At 45.7% G+C, this 17,553-nt stretch overlaps 2 protein-coding genes across 3 annotated transcripts in view; both read left to right on the forward strand.

The window, feature by feature from the left end:
* Positions 1–17,553, forward strand: part of LOC310839503 (E3 ubiquitin-protein ligase TRIM7-like) — a 32,013-nt gene that overhangs the window by 8,433 nt on the left and 6,027 nt on the right. The window contains exons 4-8 of the mRNA XM_083728141.1: positions 363–593; positions 1,128–1,250; positions 9,546–9,632; positions 12,082–12,495; positions 14,958–15,053. Of these exons, the coding sequence (XP_083584267.1) occupies positions 363–593; positions 1,128–1,250; positions 9,546–9,632; positions 12,082–12,495; positions 14,958–15,053 (951 nt within the window). The remainder of the gene's footprint in view (positions 1–362; positions 594–1,127; positions 1,251–9,545; positions 9,633–12,081; positions 12,496–14,957; positions 15,054–17,553) is intronic.
* Positions 1,851–7,833, forward strand: LOC310838013 (butyrophilin subfamily 1 member A1-like). Of its 2 annotated transcripts, XM_083725334.1 has the most exons (3): positions 1,851–1,960; positions 4,441–4,494; positions 5,796–7,833. In XM_083725334.1, exons 1-3 carry the CDS (start codon positions 1,945–1,947, stop codon positions 6,347–6,349), a joined length of 624 nt encoding a protein of 207 aa, XP_083581460.1. In that variant the 5' UTR covers positions 1,851–1,944; the 3' UTR covers positions 6,350–7,833. The 2 variants fall into 2 exon arrangements, with proteins under 2 accessions (XP_083581460.1, XP_083581461.1); XM_083725335.1 differs by lacking the exons at positions 1,851–1,960; positions 4,441–4,494 and adding an exon at positions 4,720–5,267.

Here is a 17,553-nt window from a genome sequence, read left to right on the forward strand (position 1 = left end):
ATGGATAGGTTTAATCTTTTGCAGTCCATGGGACTCTCAAGAGTCTCCTCCAGCACCAGAATTCAAAAACATCAATTCTTCGGCGATCAGCCTTCTTTATGGTCCAGCTCTCACTTCCATACATCACTACTGGGAAAACCATAGCTTTAACTATATGGACCTTTGTTGGCAAGGTGATGTCTCTGCTTTTTTATATATATCATATATTCAACACAAAAAGCAGTGACAATTTGTTGTTGACAAAAGACAGCTGGGCATATAAAGGGCCCCATTACCTTCAGTAGCTTAGGGCCTCCTCAAACCTAAATCTGGCCCTGTTCTTCTGCCTTATTTTTCCTTAATGTATTCTCTCCCACTCCCAGAAACAGTTAGAAACAGAGAAGCAGAAGATCATGTCCGCCTTTGAGATAATGCATGAGTACCTCATTCAGAAACAGCAGCTCTGGCTAGAGCAGCTGGAAGACCTGACCAAAGAGCTGGAGAGGAAGCAGGAAGAGAACCTCACCAGAGTCTCTGAGGAGATTTCCCGGATCAATGGGCTGATTGCGGAGATGGGAGGGAAGTGCCGGCAGCCCCCGAGTGAATTCTTGCAGGTGAGACTTAGAATCACATACACACAAACACACACAAAATGCATGTTTCAGGAGCCTTGGAATGAAGGAGGCACGATCCTAGGAACGGCCAGTTGCTTTCCACAGACAAAGAAATCACCACTAGGACAAGAGGAAGCCCTGTGTTTGTTTTGTCTGTGTAAAGGTAAAGGGAGACCAGTCATGGCCAACTTTGGGGTTGCGGCACTCATCTCTCTTTATTGGCCAAGGGATCCGGCGTACAGCTTCCAGGTCATGTGGCCAGCATGACTAAGCTGCTTCTGGCGAACCAGAGCAGCGCACGGAAACGCCATTTACCTTCCCGCCGGAGTGGTACCTATTTATCTACTTACACTTTGACGTGCTTTCTGCTAGGTTGGCAGGAGCAGGGACCGAGCAACCGGAGCTCACCCCGTCGCGGGGATTCGAACCGCTGACCTTCTGATCAGCAAGTCCTAGGCTCTGTGCTTTAACCCACAGCGCCACCCGTGTCCCTTTTGTCTGTGTAGCTGAGATCTATTTCTCTCTTTCTTTCAGGACGTTAGCAATGTTATCAGTAGGTATGTAGCTCCCCTTTTTGTGTCCTTTGCTCTTTGCATGGACGAGTTTCGATCACACTGGGGCTGTTCCTGCAAACAAATGACGCGGTTTTCCTTCACTGTGTGTGGTTCGCACTGTTGTCTGTCTCTTTTAATTTTGAGTTGGTGCTGCCCTGCTATTTTTCCCGGGGGGGGGTGTCCCACCCCCTCACACATTTGTTTTCATTTTAAAAAACAAGCATAAATGGATCTCTGCAAAATATGGTTCTAACATTCCTTAGATACACTCAACTGCTGCAAGCAGTTTTCTTCGTAGGGGTAATATGGAAGATTGTGACTTTCTTATTTCCTCTGCAATGTGAGAGCTGTCTACCTGCTTTTGGGGTTTCATGGAGGATAAGTTTGTCAACGACAAAAGGATACTGGGCCAGATACAATCTGGGCCTGATCCAGCAGGTCTCTTCTTACTTTAGGAGAGAAGCTCTTTTTTTATTACTATTTTACATTGTTTTATGTGACCCACCTGGAGGTGTGTTTTTTCTTTTATGATTAAGTGGTCTATAATTTTTATTTTTACTAGAGGTCTCAAGCTTTAGAACACCAGGCCTAGGCATTTGTTCAAGAGTGGTTCTTGAGTTAAAAGCCCGTCTTGTCCTTTAATGACACAAGTTCACGGGAGAATGGCATTATTTTACTATTTTGTATTTCCTTCCAGGTGTGAGGAGAATTTAGTAGAGCCTGTGGTGGTCCTTCATTCCTGCTTGGAAGCCCATTTCAGAATTGCCATTCAGAAAACCACCGCTTTAGAGGAGGCCATGGAGAATTACAAAGGTACAGTTTGTTGTTGTGTGTGCAGCATTTACACTTGGGTTTTCTTCTTCTAATAGACTTGCAGCGGAGTTTCCTTTTAACTGAGTATCTTTATTATTTACAAACATGTACGCTGCTTGAATACAAATAAAATAACACAATCCTTTCCTCTTCCACCCATCTGGCCAGAAACTCATGCTCATTTACACACCGACCCTTGTTGATCACATGCCGTTAATAAAGGCACCTGTTGCTGGGTAGATTTTTTTGTTGCCTGGCAACCTGTTCAAGACCAATTCTCAAGTTCTTTCTAGAATATTCCAACACAGTTGACCTTTGAAGGAAGGGAAATGGCTACAGGTGTTCTCAGAAAGTTCCAATTTCAGGCTCCTCTGCATAGCTGTCAACTTTTCCCTTTTCTTGCGAGGAATCCTATTCAGAATGAGGGAATTTTCCTTTAAAAAAGGGAAACATTGACAGCTATGCTTCTCTGCAACAAATGTCATTAAAAAAGGGGGGGGTCAATTCCCCTATAAGGTCCCTCAGTAGGTCTTCAAAAAAGAGGTATCGCCTGCTTCTATTTCTCCTCCACACAATCTATATTCCAATCTATATGGAATTTGCCACCACAACATGTAAGGCTGCTGTCTTAGATGAGTTTACAAAAGGCTCTTGGTGGCTACAAATCATGATAGCTGCAAGTCCTGTGAAGGTCCTGAAGTGTAGGTGGGATCCCACAAGGCAAGACACAGTGAATAACAGCAATAACCTTTATTGAACTAACAGAACTGGACAACAGGGGCAAAGCAACTGCTTATATACCTTTCTGAAGGCATGGGCCACTCCCAACCCCAACGTGATTGGCTGTCTGAACTTCCAAGCTGCCAATCATGACTCAGCGTTTCAGGGCCAACGGCAGAGGCCCAAATCCTGAAATGTCCTGTGATTGGATATCATGTATCGAATCAGAACACAGGGGCTCAGAATCCGTAGTCCAGACTCAAGCTCAGGCAAACACAGCCCACTGAATAAATAAAGGGTGATCCTTTGGGGCTTGCTCAGTAGGGCAGGTGGGCATGGTTGACCGAAACGGCTTCACAGGTATAAATGGACAGATACAGCACCACCTTTGCTCTGTCTCTGCCCCAGTTAGCAAAAAAGTCTCTGAGTGCACCGGCACAAATGGAAAGAGCCTCCTCTTCCTGCTTTGGGAATCCTCCCCTCACTTTCACCTCCGTATGTCATTGGACTCGATTACAGGCTTTAAGAATACAGTGTAATTCTAAACAGCATGATCTCAATTTAAATGCTGACTCCCTAGGGTTTTCTGCGCCTTGAGAGAGCTGGTTTTTGTTGTTGCTGTTCATGAAATCACCATCAAAATAAAACTTATATGCCGGCCTATACCTGCAGGGCGGTTCACAAGATAAAATTACAATAGGAAAAACACAAAATACATAAAATATAAACAAAAGTGGCTGGGTAACCCCACCCCAACACACACACACAGTGTTAATTTTTTTTTGAAAACGCAGTTACAAAGCAGTTTAAAAGAATGTAAGCATTATTCTCTGCTGGATGGTAAGCAGTCCTTTTGTAGTCTAGATTCAGGTAATAATAATAATAATAATAATTAATAATTTTATTTATATCCCGCCCTCCCCAGCTGAAGCCAGGCTCAGGGCGGCTAACAACAATAAAACAGTACAAAAGTACAACACAAACAACACTCTAAAATCATTCATTATAAAATTAATTAGGTAGGTAGTCGTGTTGGTCTGATGCAGTAGAAATAATGATAATGATAATAATAATAATTGTTGAGAGCCAGTGTGGTGTAGTGGTTAAGAGCGATAAACTCGTAATCTGGGGAACTGGCTTCGCGTCTCTGCTCCTCCACATGCAGCTGCTGGGTGACCTTGGGCCAGTCACACTTCTCTGAAGTCTCTCAGCCCCACTTACCTCACAGAGAGTTTGTTGTGGGGGAGAAAGGGAAAGGAGAATGTGAGCCGCTTTGAGACTCCTTAGGGTAGTGATAAAGTGGAATATCATATCCGAACTTTTCTTCTTCTTCTTCTTGGACGAGATGGTTGGACAGTGTTCTCGAAGCTACCAGCATGAGTTTGACCAAACTGTGGCAGGCAGTGGAAGACAGGAGTGCCTGGCGTGCTCTGGTCCACGGGGTCACGAAGAGTCGGACACGACTAAACAACTAAACGACAACAACAACAATAATTAATTGTCCAGTAGCACCTTAGAGACCAACTAAGTTTGTTCTTGGTATGAGCTTTCGTCTGCATGCACACTTCTTCAGATACCAAAAGCTCATACCAAGAACAAACTTAGTTGGTCTCTAAGGTGCTACTGGACAATTTATTTTATTTTATATATATATTTCTTTTGTAGTCTGTCAGGCCCCACTCTAGGCCTGGGGAAGAGAGGCAGGAACAGGCCATTTTCTTTATGTTTGAGGGTCTGAGCAATTTCCCTCTCCTTCACAGATTCCCTGGAGCGAGCGCTGGACGCAAACAACTTGGAGGAAGCTGTCAACACAGGTAACTTCCCTGGGGAGACAGAGAGAGAGGGGACATTTTAACAGGAGGTGGTGTTTAGGCGTTGGGGTCTAAGAGAGCCCCCCCCCCCCCGCATAACCAGGGGGCTTACTTTTGCAATGAGGATGTACGGGAGATGGAATAGCATAGGATGAGGGGCACTGCCCTGAGCGTGAGATCAAATGGCACTCCGGCCACGAACCCACAAAATTGTTTGAGGAACCTGTGGCTGTTTGCTGTGCCTCCTTGCCTACATTCAGCTGAAGTTTTGGGGAAGAGTCTGGGGGTGATTCTGCAGCAGCTGAAGATTATCCTTTGCATGGGAAGCTGTGTTGTACTGACTCCAACTACAGTGGTACCTTGGTTCTCGAATGGAGTCCGTTCCGTTCAACTTCCGAAAATGTTCAGAAACCAAGGTGCAGCTTCCGATTGGCTGCAGGAGCATCTTGCACTCAGTCGGAAGCCGTGTTGGACATTCGGCTTCCAAAAAACGTTTGCAAACTAGAACAGTCACTTCCGGGTTTGCGGCGTTCGGGAGCCAAAACGTCTGAGTCACAAGGCGTTCGAGAACCAAGGTATCATTGTATTGGCCGATCCAGTTCAGTATGGTCTACAACCAGGGTTTCCCGAACTTAGGTCTCCAGCTGTTTTTGGACTACAACTCCCATCATCTCTAGCTAGCAGGACTAGTGTTCAGGGATGGTGGGAATTGTAGCTGGAGACCCATATTTGGGAAACCCTGGCCGCTCCCGGTATGCCCCACGGAGATCCTCAAGGTCCATAAATAGCAACACCCTAGTGGTCCCGGGCCCTAAGAAAGTTAGATTAGCTTCAACCAGAGCCAGGGCCTTTTCAACACTGGCTCTTGCCTGGTGGAACACTGCCTCATGAGACCAGGGCCCTGCAGGATCTGATTTCTTTCTCTGTAAGACAGAGTTGTTCCGCCTGGCCTTTAGCTTGGAGCCAATTTGATTCCCTCCCCCTCTTTCTTTTTTCTTTTCCTTTCTCCTCCTGCGATGAGGCTACATTTTAATATTTTAATGTTTCAATATTTTAATGTTGTATTTTAATTTGTATTCATTCAACTTGTTTTTATTATTGCTTGTTAGCCGCCCTGAGCCCAGCCTTGGCTGGGGAGGGCGAGGTATAAATAAAAATTATTATTATTATTATTATTATTATTATTATTATTATTATCATCATCATCATCATCATCATTACTCTGACATGCAAGGCATGCGCCTCTACTGCTAAGCCACAGGTCTTCTTTCCTGAAGCCACTCCATCTTCCCTCTTTCCTGCAGTGAATGTTGTTCTGGATCCAAACTCAGCACACCCCTATCTTGTTCTCACTCCGGACCGGAAGAGCGTGCAATGGGAACCGTCGTGGAAGGAGAGGGAGTGGAGGAAGAAGAACGTTTCCCAGCATTTAGACAGATTTGACTGGGAGGTCTGTGTGCTCGGCCGCGAGAGGTTCATTTCGGGGACGCAATGGTGGACGGTGGAGGTCTTGGGAGAAGGCAGCTGGACCCTGGGGGTGGCGAGAGACTCCATCGCGAGGAAAGGATCCTTCAACGTCAGCCCTGACCAGGGCATCTGGGCTCTGAGGAAGCCGTTTTGCGACACGTATCTGCCTCACGAAATCTTGGCCTTAACTTTCCCCGAAACCACTCCGTTGATGTTGACAAAGGAGCCCAAGAAGATTCTGGTGGCCCTGGACTACCCGTTAGGCTGGGTGGGCTTCTTCGACGCCGATACCGACGAATTCATCTTTGCTTTCCACTCGGTGTCGTTCGCTGGGGAGAGGATCAGGCCCTTTTTCCAGCTGCGGGAGAGGGGATTCGCTCTGAAGTGCTGACTCTTGAGGGGGCCTCCTGTCACCCCCAAAAATCCCACCCAGAATGGTGGTGACACACTAGAGTTTTATCTGTGACTATATAAGGGCGGCCATTTTAACTGGTTTTCAGGCAGGATTCCGTTTCCTGACCACAGCTTTTAGATTGTTTCCCCATCTGCTTTATTTGCATGTTTCCAAGAAGGCTTAGAGGCCCTCCGTGTCATTACTTTGTTTTGAAATAATGATTCCTTCTAACTTTTTTTTTATATATAAAAAAGCTGCAGACAATCGAAAAATTTAGGGGTAATGATCCAGTACCTTTGCCAGGGGGGGAAATGAACGGATTTGGGAATTGCCCTCACTGTGCAAGTGTCGGGGCAAACAAAAAATGTGAACTCTACCAGAAAAAATTTATTTTGGGGTAGAAAGCAGGTTTTTTTCAGGATGTTGCAGTTGGAAGAAGCGTCTAACTGTGCTCACTTTGGGCTTTTGCATTTATTTCCCTGTGCTTTATTTCCACCATTCTTTCCCTCCGTATGAAGGAATATATATATATATCTGTCCCTCAACAACTGCAAAGGAGCAAGTTGGTCCTTTGTAGCCATTCCACGCAATTGGGTCCCCTCCGTGACCAGGGGTTGCGATCGCAAAGAGTGGTCTGTACTTAAACAGCTACTCATGCCTTACTCTCTCTTTCGGAAATGTCAAGAGGTGGGTTTGGGGTACAATTTTGGGATGGGGGCTCACGGTGCACGCCTCTGCTTCCCTTCTACACAAAGAGGCTTGTAGCTGCAATGGGGAGGTCTCACTGGTGAGGAATACGTTTATTTTGGTGGGTGAAGGGCTTAGGTAGTCATGTGACATTCTAGGTCAGGTGACTGAATCTGAGAGCCTAGGCTGGAGTTTCCTGCGGGAGGGGAGCCACTATAAAGAGTGGACAAGTGTGGTAGTGGAATGAGGTCAGAATAATACAAGCTTAATTCCCATCTTTGCAATATGTTTGAAGCTGTTTTGAATAGTCATGGCTTCCCCAAATGAGTCCTGGGAATTGTAGTTTATTAAGGGTGTTGAGAGTTGTAAAGAGCCCTCTATTTCCCTCTCAGAGCTAGACTTTCCCTGGGAATGGGGAATGATTAGAAACCACTCTGGAAATTGAGGCATGTAGGGGTTTCCTAACAACTCTCAGCACCCTTAACAAACTACAGTTCCCAGGATGCATTGGGACTGTTCAAAGTGGCACACTACAGCTTTAAATATTTAGTGCAGATGGCTCCTAAGAGATTGGGACACACCCCTCAAGTGATTTGATTGCTAATAGGGAGAAATACCCACTTTTAAAATTAATTCTTCTTTTATTACCTTTGACACGATACTGATTTGGGAACATGCAGGTCACACTTTCCTCGTAAAAGTGCCGTTACTTCTGTTTTTAGGTTTTTTTTAGCCATCATTTGTGTGCTTTTAAAAGGATTATGTAACAGAGAATAAAGTTACTTTTTTTGAAATTTTCGTTGCTTCAGCTGGCTATGTGTGTTCCCCCTCCCCCCAAAAAAACCCTGAAGGTGTTCATAACATTTTAAAATACAGTGGTACCTCACAAGACGAAATTAATTCATTCTACGAGTTTTTTCGTCTTGCGAATTTTTCGTCTTGCGAAGCACGGATTCCCATAGGAATGCATTTTTAAGAAAAAGGAAACAAACTTGCAAGACGTTTTCGTCTTGCGAAGCAAGCCCATAGGGAAATTTGTCTTGCGAAGCAACTCAAAAAACGAAAAACTCTTTCGTCTTGCGAGTTTTTCGTCTTACGAGGCATTCGTCTTGCGAGGTACCACTGTACTTGCAATTTGAATGCTAGCAGCTTGAATTAAATATTTCTGTCCTGTCATTCTGCACTCTTACAATATTGCATCCCTGATTTTAAACACACACACAGCTAAAACACACCAATTCCACTTTAAAGCCAAAGCAAAATATTCCCGATAGGCATGTTTTAGAAAACAACCAACACAAAACAGCTGTTCTCAACTTTTGGGCCTTAAAGCACTCTCTAAAGAAGAGGTGGAGAACCCGGTGACCCTCAGGATAATAGAGTTTTATAAGCAGAGGTTGGATGGCCATCTGCCATGGATGCTTCAGCTGAGATCTCTGCATTTCAGGGGGTTGGACTAGATGACCCCCGGGGCTCCCTTCCAACTGTATGATTCTATGATCCTTGCGGATCCTGCCATCTTAAATTCCGTCGACGTGGAATAGCATAGACGTTGCTGAAATAGGTGTGTGAACACCTGACCATGAACCTGTTTACTAGCAAGCAGGGCATCACTCGCAAACAAAAACACTTCTGAGAAACGAAGCTGGTGGAGGACAGAGAACATGCTGGACAAGATTCGGAGATATCAATAATCCTCCAAGGTTGCAGAAAAGGCCTTGTTTCCTTCTCAGTTCTCCTCCCAGGCCAAATCAAGCACTCAGTTGCCTGCCAAAGCCTTGTACTCCGTTGACTTGCATGCAGACTGGTTACGCTTTTAGATATCATAGTAGAGTTGGAAGGCACCCAGTGGTCATCTAGTCCAACCCCGCTGCAATGCAGAAATCTCAACTAAAGCATCTATGACAGATGGCCCTTCAACCTCTGCTTAAAACCTCCAAGGAAGGAGAGTCCGCCACCTTCCGAGGGAGTCCGTTCCACGGTTGAGCAGCTCTTATTGCCAGAAAGTTTTTTCCCGTATGTTTACCTCGGGTTAAGTACTGTATTTTTCGCTCTATAGGACGCACTTTTTCCCCTCCAAAAATGAAGGGGAAATGTGTGTGCGTCCTATGAGGCGAATGCAGGTGCGCACCGATCCCTCTCGCTCTCCAGGCTTCAGGAAGCTATCCGCAAGCCTTGGGAGCCTGCAGGAGTTCCCGCTGGGCTCCAACAGCTTGCGCAGATCTGCCTCTACACCCGAAGCCTGGGCGTGCTGAGCAGTCGCGCCTGGGCTTCGGGTAGCTCTGCGCAAGCCGTGGGAGGGTTCCCACGGCTTGCGGAGAACAGCCTGTTCTAGGGGCTGGGGAAGCTCCAGCTTCCCCGACCCAGCTCCGTGCCTGGGGGGGAAATTTTTTTTCTTCTTTATTTCCCCCCAAAACACCTAGGTGCCTCCTATGGGCCGGTGCGTCCTATGGGGCGAAAAATACGGTACTTAATTCGTTCCGGAGGTCTGTCCCTAACCTGAAGCCTCTGGCTAGGTTGCTCCAGCCACTCTGGGCTGCTTCTGACATATACAAAAAAGATAATAGAAGCAGAAAGCTCCAAAGAAAAGCAGGTGGTCTCCTCAGGGAAATATTGGAAGGGGAACTCACTTGCCCCAATAGCTGTGGATTCAGCCTGGGCAGCCAAAAGAACCCAGACCCCAATTTGTCTGTCAAACTGGGCATCTTTATTAAAAGCATTGCAATGGTTGTCACTTCATCCGCACAGATACCCTGTAGGCAAAGAGGAAAGTGCCACTGCTTCAAGGTAAAAGACACAATATTGATGCCACAAGCATTCATAAACAGCAGATGTTCTGTCTCGCTCCAGCAAAGTTGCATAGCAACGGCCTTCGGCCTTCACTCCTTATCTTCTGTTCCCTCCAACCTCCTCCTGCTTACGTGCTACTTTGACCTTCTCCTTTGAAAACGCAAGCTTCTCATGCTGAACCGTTCTGGAAGTCCGTTCCAAAACCAAAGAATGCTTTCCCATAGAAAGTAATGCAAAATGGATTATCGTATCTTTCGCTCTCTAGGATGCACTTTTTCCCCTCCAAAAAATTAAGGGAAAATGTGTGTGCATCCTATGGAGTGAATGCAGGCTCCTTGGCTTCAGCGATAGCAACGCGAAGCCTCCGAAGCGCAGAGGGAGCGCTCCCTCCACGCTCCGGAGGCTACGCGCTGCTTTCGTTGAAGCCTGGAGAGTGAGAGGGGTCGGTGCGCACTGCCCCTCTCGCTCTCCAGGCTTCGGAGATAGCCGCCTGAAGCCTTCGGAGCGCAGCGGGAACTCGCAATGCGCTCCAAAGGCTTCGGGTTCCTTTAGCTGAAGCCGGGAGAGCAAGACTCTCCTGGCTTCAGCAGAGAGGGAGAGCTGCGCAGCGCCCCTTCAGCCAAGCAGGAGGAGAAATGGAAGGGGCTCCGTTTCTCCTGCCGCTTCGCTGAAGGGGTGCTGAGCATAGAGGGGGAGATTTTTTTTTCTTGTTCTCCCCCTCTAAAACAAGGTGCGTCCTATGGTCGGGTGCGTCCTATAGAGCGAAAAATACGGTAATCTGTTCCAGACTTTTAAAAACAACCCCTAAACACTCAGAACGGAGCACGTTTGGCTTCTGAGAATAGTTCGCAAACCAGAACACTTACTTCTGGGTTTGCAGTGTTTGGGTTCCAAGTTGTCTGAGTACGAAGGCATTTTGAGCACCAAGGTACCACTGTATACCTCTTAATGGTAAAAAGAAAAAAGTGGTTTTGTAAAAACGATAAAATGATGAGTAAAAACAGCTATTTAAAGCATTCAAAAAGTAATCAGAATCAACAATAAGCTAATAACGGAGGCAGACACATGTCAAATGTTGTACAATGGTACCTCGGGTTACATACACTTCAGGTTATAGACTCCACTAACCCAGAAATAGTACCTTGGGCTAAGAACTTTGCTTCAGGATGAGAACGGAAATCATGCAGCGGCAGCAGGAGGCCCCATTAGCTAAAGTGGTTCTTCAGGATAAGAACAGTTTCAGGTTAAGAACGGACCTCCAGAACGAATTACCATATTTTTCGTCTATAGGACACACTTTTCCCCCTCCAAAAATGAAGGGGAAATGTGTGTGCATCCTATGGAGTGAATGCAGGCTCCTTGGCTTCAGCGATAGCAACGCGAAGCCTCCGAAGTGCAGAGAGAGCGCTCCCTCCACGCTCTGGAGGCTACACGTTGCTTTCGCTGAAGCCTGGAGAGCGAGAGGGGTCGGTGCGCACTGACCCCTCTCGCTCTCCAGGCTTCAGGGATAGCTGCCTGAAGCCTTTGGAGCGCAGCGGGAACTCGCGCTGCACTCCAAAGGCTTTGGGGTTAGCTGCGCAAAGTCTCCGCAGGGCAGCGGGGTGAAGGCACCCCACTGCCCTGCGGAGGCTTGACAGGCTGTCCCCAAAGCCAGAACAGAGAGACGGAGCGCTGCGCAGCGTCTCGCTGTTCTAGCTTGGGGATGCCGGGGCTTTCCCCTTCAGCCCCGACACTGATTTGATTCAAAATATTTTTTACTTGTTTTTCTCCTCTAAAAACTAGGTGTGTCCTTTGCTCGGGTGTGTCCTATGGAGCGAAAAATACGGTAAGTTCTTAACCCGAGGCACCACTGTATTTTGTAAGTGTTATTGTCAGGTGGATGGTTTGACTGGAGATGGGAAGCTGTTCTATGGTGGCATACGTTTTTGCAGTGCTTTTTTTCTATTTAAAAAAAAAGTTTAAAGGTACTCTCATTTCCCTACTCATATTGAAATACTGCCCCTCAATGAGGCCAGATGTAGATTCACAAAATGTTTAGGGGTATGCGTACCCCTGCGTACCCCCAGAAAAAAAGTGCTGCGTTTTTGAACGAATCTTTGGCAACAGTCCACGCCCACCTTTTAATATGAAGGGATGTGGCTTAGAACACTTAATCTGGGATGACTCATGCTGGAGAGCCTGGCAGTTCCAGGAAACAGTCGGTGCCTTCAAACCAAAAGCAAAACATCCTCCCTTTCTCCCTTCTGCTTCAGAGCGGAGCTGACATGGCAAGCGCGCTCCTCACCCGGCAGTTCCTGGACGAAACCTCCTGCCCCATCTGCCTGGACTACTTCACAGACCCGGTGATTCTGGACTGCGGGCACAGCTTCTGCAAAGCCTGCCTCACCATGTGCTGGAAAGAAACCCAAGGACCAGCATCTTGCCCCCATTGCAGGCAGGTAGCCCAGAGAACCAGCTTCAGGCCGAACCGGCAGCTGGCCAACGTGGTCGAAATAGCCAAGCAGTTCTCCTCTCAGGCGGAGACAACCAATTGCGAGAGACATGGGGGGCCCTTTGAGTTTTTCTGCAAGGTTTGTATAGCCCCCATCTGCAACGTCTGCAAGAGGTCGCAAGAGCACAGCGAACACGCCATGTTTAATCTGGACCGGATTTCACAGCAGGTGAAGGTAGGAAATCTCCTTCAAGCATCAATTCTCAGAACTGTGTCTTAGGTTGCATGAGCATTCTACCTGGAAAGCCCATTTTCCCCTTCAAAGAATTCTGGACGTTGCAGTTGGTTCCTAAGAGTTGTAACCCTGCGTGGGGTAAACTATAGCGGCCAGAATTCTTTGAGGAGGGAGATGTGCTTCAGAGGTCTAGCTTTAATCCCCACCTTGCTATGATGTATAGATGGTACCTAACGCCAAGCAAATTAGCCAAAATATACCGTATTTTTCGCTCTATAAGACGCAGCAGACCACAAGACGCACCTAATTTTTGGAGGAGGAAAACAAGAAAAAAAATATTCTGAATCTCAGAAGCCAGAACAGTAAGCGGGATTGCTGCGCAGTGAAAGCAGCAATCCCTCTTGCTGTTCTGGCTTCTGGGATAGCTGCGCAGCCTGCATTCGCTCCATAAGATGCACACACATTTCCCCTTACTTTTTAGGAGGGAAAAAGTGAGTCTTGTAGAGCAAAAAATACGGTATATAAATCAACGTCAGATATTTGCTGGAAATGTAAAGAAGTAGAAGTATTGTATAAATAAAAGTTTGTAGGGAGGTAAAAGGAAATTATATAAGAAATATCTAACTGGGCGGTATGAAGTAATGGATAGATAAAGTACAGTGAGATTAATTGGAAGTCAGTTTTAAATTTCTTCTCTGTAAGTTTTATAATTGTGTTCAATACCAGGAGTGTATATACGATGAGAATTATATTAATCTTCTTATATCTTATAGTGTGGTGGTTTGTTTGATCCTTCTGTTATATGTTTGTTTGATTCATTGTATGTTTGTTTACCTGTATATACAGCTGTTTTTTCATTAATGTATTTATTTTAAATTAATAAAGATACATTTTTTAAAAAAGAAGAAGTAGAAGGCTCCTTTTACCACATGTGGCGGATGTACAAAGTAACTAAGGACTTTTGGGAGATTGATTTATAATGAGTTGGAAAAGATATAGTGTTGTTGTTTGTTTCCTAAGGTTAACTGGAGCAGCCTTTTCCATTTGCAGCTTCTGCTTAAAAGGGGGTTGCTGAGTCACCTCCAAGGGCATATCTGTCCTTTAGCATGAGAAAAGTTGAGCTACAGCAGACTTCACCCCCGAGAATAATACCGGGGCAAAAAGTTTAGCGCACTGATGGAGAAACCTGGCCCTCCAGCTGTTTTGGGACTACAACTCCCAGCATCCCTAGTTAACAGGACCAGCGGTCAGGGATGATGGGAACTGTAGTCCCCAAACAGCTGGAGGGCCGAGTTTGGCCATCACTGGTTAGCGGTTTCCAAAGATGGATTTGTTATCAGTAGGAAGTGGTATAGTTGATTTTGTGGCTTAATTCTATGCTTTTATATTGTGGCTTAATTCTATGTTTTTATATTGTAAAGTGCCCTGTGATCTTTAAAACTTCAGGCGGAGTGTAGCTTTTAAATTTAATAGCTGTAAGAATTAATTGCCAGTGGATTATGTAGAGCGGAGCCACTTATAAATGGAATTAATAAATAAGATATTGGCAAGGATTTCTGACTCTTAATTGTTTCACAGTGGCGCCACCTGCACATTTGGAGCACTATGTGTTTAATACCATTTCAGCCGTCATGGCTTCCCCCCAAGAATTCTGGGAGCTGGCGTTTGTAAAAAGTGCTGTTAGGTTGTTAGGAGACTCGCTCTTCTCCTCACAGCTACAGTTCTCAAAGTTGCCAGGGAAGAGGGATTGGTTGTTAAACTAGGGTTCTCATATTTCAAAAAAGTGAAAATCTGGACACAAAGGTGTTGAGGTGTGGGTTTTTTTGGCAAAATCTCCAAAAATATTTTAAAGGAATTTTCCCCTCAGGCATTTTAGACGTCTGGAATTGTACCTCTGAGAGGCGAATGAGGGAGTCTCCAAACAGCTCTCAGCACCCTAAGCAAACTACAACTCCAATAATTTTTTTTTGGGGGGGGGGGGGAAGCCATGACTGTTTAAAGTGGTATGGCAGTACTTTAAATGGGGATAATGACAACAGCAAAAAGACCCTTTTTTTTCTCTCTCTCCACACACCCATCAAACTTCTGAAATGAGGAAGCTTGTGGGGTAAAACTGGGTTCTTGAAAAGTGTGGTAAACAAAAAAGACTAATACCATGTACACATACCCCACAAATTAATAAAAATGAATGCTCAATAAAGACTGGACATAAGGCACTTCCAAATGACTTGTTTATTGAGCATTAATTCTGATTTGTTCGGAGGCTATTTGATTAGCGTTAATTCCGGTTTATTTCTGGGGAAGTTCGATGACTTTTATCCCATGCTTTCCAGTGCATTTCTTTGTCACTCTCCTTATTGCAAAAATAAAAATAAATCCAATATTTTGTGGGGGGAATTGTGTCTGGGCATCAAACTGGCTGATTTCTCACAGGTCAAAAAGCCTCATTTTGTTTTCCACAGCAAGGAATCCAGAGTCGGGTACAGTTTCTGGTGCAAGAGAGACAAGTAGTTAGGGAATGGAAACTGGCTGAAGAAAAGAGGATCAAGGCATTTCCGGTAGGTCTTTGCTGTTATAAAGGTAAAGGTACCCCTGCCCGTACGGGCCAGTCTTGACAGACTCTGGGGTTGTGCGCCCATCTCACTCAAGAGGCCAGGGGCCAGCGCTGTCCGGAGACACTTCCGGGTCACGTGGCCAGCGTGACATCGCTGCTCTGGCGAGCCAGAGCCGCACACGGAAACGCCGTTTACCTTCCCGCTGGTAAGCGGTCCCTATTTATCTACTTGCACCCGGAGGTGCTTTCGAATTGCTAGGTTGGCAGGCGCTGGGACTGAGCAGCGGGAGCGCACCCCGCCGCAGGGATTCGAACCACCGACCTTTCGATCGGCAAGTCCTAGGCGCTGAGGCTTTAACCCACAGCGCCACCTGCGTCCCTCTTTGCTGTTATAGTTCCCACATTGGGGATGAGTCCTGGCTGGCCAACAGTTCTGTCATCCTGGATATGTGTGCCGGCAGATATATCAGGCTGTGTTCACGTTTGTTTGTTTTTAATGATTTTTATTAAGTTTCTAGGGACACGGGTGGCGCTGTGGGTTAAACCCTAGAGACTAGGACTTGCCGATCAGAAGGTCGGCGGTTCGAATCCCTGCGAAGGGGTGAGCTCCTGTTGCCCGGTCCCTGCTCCTGCCAACCTAGCAGTTCGGAAGCACATCAAAGTGCAAGTAGATAAATAGGTACTACTCCGGTGGGAAGGTAAACGGCGTTTCCGTGCGCTCTCTGGTTCGCCAGAAGCGGCTTAGTCATGCTGGCCACATGACCCGGAAGCTGTACGCCGGCTCCCTCGGCCAATAAAGCAAGATGAGCGCCGCAACCCCAGAGTCGGTCACGACTGGACCTAATGGTCAGGGGTCCCTTTACCTTTACTATTAAGTTTCTAGCAAATATAACACCTATTACAACAGAAACTGAAGGGACAAAATTAATAATATAAACAAAAAAGATAACAAGAAAAACACATATTAACAAACGCCCAAACCACACAAATTAATTGACCGTTTAAACTTCTAGCATCCTTAACATCATTTCGACTTCCTCTGAGTCCTCCCTTCTGAATTTCCTTGTATTTAAATGTAGCAGTTTTCCAATATCATTATTAAAACACAATATTCCAATTAAATTCTAATTTGTTAACTTTTCTTAAAGTTCAGATCTCAGTTATTTTACAACTCTTACTTTCTAATTTCTTAGTTTCTAATTTTTCTTTCTTAGTTTCTAATTTTTAATATTACAATATTTGTTCAAATAGTCTCTAAATTTCTTCCACTCTTCTTGATGTTCCTCTTCTTTCTGGTCGCGGATTCTTCCAGTAAGGTCTGCCAGCTCCATATATTCCATCATTTTCATCTGCCATTCTTCCACAGTTGGTAATTCTTGTGTTTTCCATTTCTGAGCTATAAGAATTCGAGCAGCGGTTGTGGCATACAAAAATAACTTTGCATCTTTCTTGGGCATTTCAGAACCTATTATCCCAAGGAGAAAGGCCTCTGGTTGTGTTCACGTTTCTGCCTTAGAGCTCAGTAAAGTTGCTGTGCATCTCCCGTCAGGGAAAAAAACAACACATCTGTGCTGGGTGCCCATTTGCAACTGGCTCAGTGTGCTCCTGTGTTAATACGAAAAGCCCTGAACATCTTGCGTCCAGGATACCTTAAAGCAGGGCCGGCCTAGGACATTTTGCCAACCCTGCCACCAAGACCACCTGAGCCCTTCTAATCAAAGACGGGGATAACACAAGGGAGCAATGTTATGGCAGGCAGCCTTTGCAGGGCTGGATTAAGACCTTTCGAGTCGCTTAAAATTTTTTGGTGCTCCTATATATATCTTATTCAAAATATAAACACATAAACCTTGGTGAACCGAGTGGCCATTTTTACCAGTTACCTGATTCTAATTTTGTTGCATTCCCAAGATTAACGTATATCATTAATCTCTAAGATTGCTATTTATCTATTTATTTAGTGTATTGTGTGTACAGTGGTACCTCGGAAGTTGAACAGAATCCGTTCTGGATGTCCGTTCGACTTCCAAAACATTCGGGAACCAAGGCACAGCTTCCGATTGGCAGCGTCAGACGTTCGGGTTCCAAAGAACGTTTGCAAACTGGAACAGTCACTTCCGGTTTTGCGGCGTTCGGGAGCCAAACCATTAGACTCGCAAAGCGTTCGGGAGCCGCGTTATGACTGTATGTAATTTTTTTCATTTGTTGTGAGACCCTTTCCCCCCAGCTTGCACCATAAGCTCCATGGTAAATCTGGCAACGGAAAAAATTCTGCGGTGTCCCCCTTCCAAAGTCAGTACAGTGGTACCTCGGGTTACATACGCTTCAGGTTACAGACTCCACTAACCCAGAAATAGTACCTCGGGTTAAGAACTTTGCTTCAGGATGAGAACAGAAATCGTGCTCCAGCGGCAGCGGGAGGCCCCATTAGCTAAAGTGGTGCTTCAGGTTAAGAACAGTTTCAGGTTAAGAACGGACCTCCAGAACGAATTAAGTACTTATCC

Source organism: Podarcis gaigeae, assembly GCF_964106915.1.
Source record: "Podarcis gaigeae genome assembly, chromosome: 2".
Taxonomy (NCBI): Eukaryota; Metazoa; Chordata; class Lepidosauria; order Squamata; family Lacertidae; genus Podarcis; species Podarcis gaigeae.

What these genes read in the sequence shown, in the direction of transcription:
- LOC310838013 (XM_083725334.1), top strand. An exon ending in GGAGGAAGCTGTCAACACAG is followed by an intron (nt 4,495 to 5,795) that starts GTAACTTCCCTG and finishes TCTTTCCTGCAG; the next exon opens with TGAATGTTGTTCTGGATCCA.